We start from the raw sequence: 2,850 nt of genomic DNA, 5'->3' as shown, positions 1-2,850 counted from the left end.
ACAAATACGGAACATGTGAAACTAATATTGCAAAGTTCTTGAAGCATCAATGATGAAAAGTAATTAACGCTGAAATGTAACAGAAGCTTATTGACCTGATACACAAACAAAAGTGGTACTCGGTCAAGCAACTTTGTACTCAGCAACAAGAGCAACAAAAAGAGCAACAAAAATCAAGACAAAAATAACATGAGAAAAACTTTCAACTTTTTGAACGTGTACTTTACTGTCAAGCCCATCCCACTAAAATGACAGAACTATTGAAAATCGAGAAATTACAAATAAGAGTTTCAATATCACGTCTCATCACTTTCAGCGTTGGAAAATCCGTTCCACTCATCGTCCAAACCTTTCCACTCCTCTTCTTCTAAATATGCATCCCCTGCGGGTGTGCCTGGTTCGTCTTCATTGGCTTGGTTGAGTTGACTATCATCGCCATCATCCGCAGAGATCTTCTTGAATCGGAACAGTCCGTTTTGTGCATCGTTAAGCCATAGTGATCGCTTACTATTCATACCCTTGAAACCCAGTTTCAAGACTTCGGGTGGAAGAGTGGACCCATCCTCTTGAATGAGGCGAACAGGGAAACCTTTTTCTGGCAATAACTGAGCAGGATCGGGTCCGCGGGGAAACCCTTTTGCTTCGATACCTAATACTAGTTGTTGTAAGAACATCACATTTAGTCAGTGCTAATCAGAGAAGGAATCAGGAAATAGGAACCCTTGACTTACCCAATTGAGAGCGCAATAACAGCGCAAGGTCTCCCTTGACTTTATCACCTGAGGACACGCTTTTAGTAGTCTCGGGTTGCTTGTTCTTGCCAATCGCGCTTGCAACAGCCTTTTCAACTGAAAGACCCTGGGTGTGTGTAGCAAACACAGTTGGGAAATTGCACTCCTTACGAACATACTCGGCCAGGTCCGGGTGAGAGGTGTACTCTTCACACCATCCCGTCCCCTCCGAGCCGGCTTGTGTAGCAGGGCGAGTGGTAGCTGCGAGAAAGTAATATGCGAAGTCCATGTGATTAGACTCGTTTTCAATCTAAAAATGATACATATATGTATGTCAGTTTGTCAGCACATGATATTATAACATCTTTTGTAGATATAATCACACTCACCTGATTATGTAGTTTCTTAACACATTTCAAAGACCGACGGTTATAATTGGGGAGAGATGGCCCATTAGGTATACCAGAGGCAACCTTATTGTAAGCTTGAGATACCTTTGTGGTACAAACCATTTCATCATAAAGCTTTTGTAGATCCGCTCGTTCTTCGGGGGTCAAATCAATATCTTGACTTCCTTCATCATCAGAATCGACATTGGGTTTACGAGGGCGAGGTAGACCAGAGACACTACACCAGATTGCAAATTTACCGCTGAGTTTAGAAAATTAGGAGAACATAGAAAATTATACACACGGCAGAAGGGGTCAGAAAAATATGAGAAAACAAGGGTTGCATAACCCTGTGCGTGCCTTTCATTTTGCATATTTTTCATGTTTTTATGGCAGCAGTGTATATCAGGTCAGAAACCCAGCTTTTGTCCAAAACTGGCACTTATTTAGTCATTAATCTTGTGAGACAAATAAAATTGTCAATTTTGGTTCACCATATGTAATTTCTTTGCATTCTGAATGCTGAATGTTTGATTTCCAATGTACACATTGGAATGGGCGGTATGTGTCCAAAAATGACTAAGGTACAGCAATCACAGTCCCCATCAGCAACAAAAGAAAAGCTTATAAATCTTTGCCATAATGGTTTTAGCATCTAAATGAAAATTGTAGATCCTGGGTGTGGCTTTCATAATTTGTGACTACCAAATTGATTGGAAAAAAATTAGTGTCTTTGTGAATATTCAAACATTTCTGCCCGAACCTTAGTAGTTTTGGACATAATTTGGGTTTCTGACCAAATTTACCCCAACATCATTTTTCTTTGAAACATCTTCAACACTAAAGGTAAAAATATGAAAAAATATGCAAAAGAAGGAGACATCACAAGTGGATTCAACCATAATCATCCAATTTTTTCCAACGCCTTAAGCTTGCTCAGAATTTTCTTCATTTTTACTTTTCTAAACTCCATGGTAAATTTTTGATTTGGTGTAGTGAGAGTAGGTAGAAGATCGGAGGGTCCCATACACGCTTCTCCTCCTTGGAAAGGCCTTTCCACATAGCAGATAATTTACGGTTTCGTTCTCCTAAGCCTCCTTTCTCGCTGCCCGGTGGCACTATCATAATCATGAAAAGATCACACCACTCAGTCAAACGTCAATCTAAAGTCTTGCAAATTCAACTTACTTTTAGTTCCAAGAGCCTTGATCGAATATCTAGAACAAAGTCGAAGACAATCCGGAGTTTGCGTACTGCCGAGCTCACCACTAAGGAGAATTATCCAACTGTCAGTTTTAATTCAAGATATCGACTTCACATAAGAATCAAAAGATGACCCGACTCACAGTGCTTTCTCCAATGTAAAAATACTGACATTGGCCACCAAAGCAAGGACGGCCTTTTGTTGTATGTAGAGCTTTTGAATTGCTTTCGCTTCGTCAAAGATGTTTTTCGCCACTGCGGTTCCCAAGGTCTTACCTTCTTGGTATTCTGATACACGTGACGGAGCCCAATCCTCGACGTGACTCTTATAATTCATAAGAGTAGGCAGTTCGATTGCGACATTGGTCGGGTTCTCGTTGCTAGGATTTTCAGTAGTGTTGGCCGGGTTTGAAGAAGTTGCAAGGGTACGCTGAATTCTGGTGATAAGATCATCATCATCATTTAGATCTTCTTCCAAAGAATTTGTAATGTTATCGTTGGATCGAGTAGCAGTACTAGTAAACTCT

At 40.5% G+C, this 2,850-nt stretch overlaps 2 protein-coding genes across 2 annotated transcripts; both read right to left on the bottom strand.

Moving 5' to 3' along the window:
• Window positions 1-296: 296 nt before the first annotated feature.
• MELLADRAFT_94622 (uncharacterized protein) lies at window positions 297-1,020 on the bottom strand (the record flags this gene model as incomplete). Its single annotated transcript, XM_007406458.1, has 2 exons — window positions 297-655; window positions 732-1,020. 2 exons carry the CDS (start codon window positions 1,018-1,020, stop codon window positions 297-299), a joined length of 648 nt encoding a protein of 215 aa, XP_007406520.1.
• Window positions 1,021-1,914: 894 nt separating this feature from the next.
• MELLADRAFT_71095 (uncharacterized protein) lies at window positions 1,915-2,660 on the bottom strand (the record flags this gene model as incomplete). The annotated part of the gene is made up of 3 exons (XM_007406457.1): window positions 1,915-2,238; window positions 2,309-2,388; window positions 2,467-2,660. 3 exons carry the CDS (start codon window positions 2,658-2,660, stop codon window positions 2,075-2,077), a joined length of 438 nt encoding a protein of 145 aa, XP_007406519.1.
• Window positions 2,661-2,850: the final 190 nt, after the last annotated feature.

This window comes from Melampsora larici-populina (genome assembly GCF_000204055.1).
Source record: "Melampsora larici-populina 98AG31 unplaced genomic scaffold MELLAscaffold_6, whole genome shotgun sequence".
Classification (NCBI taxonomy): Eukaryota; Fungi; Basidiomycota; class Pucciniomycetes; order Pucciniales; family Melampsoraceae; genus Melampsora; species Melampsora laricis-populina.
Note: the sequence above shows the minus strand (reverse complement) of the source record. Positions and strands in the feature narration are given on the sequence as shown.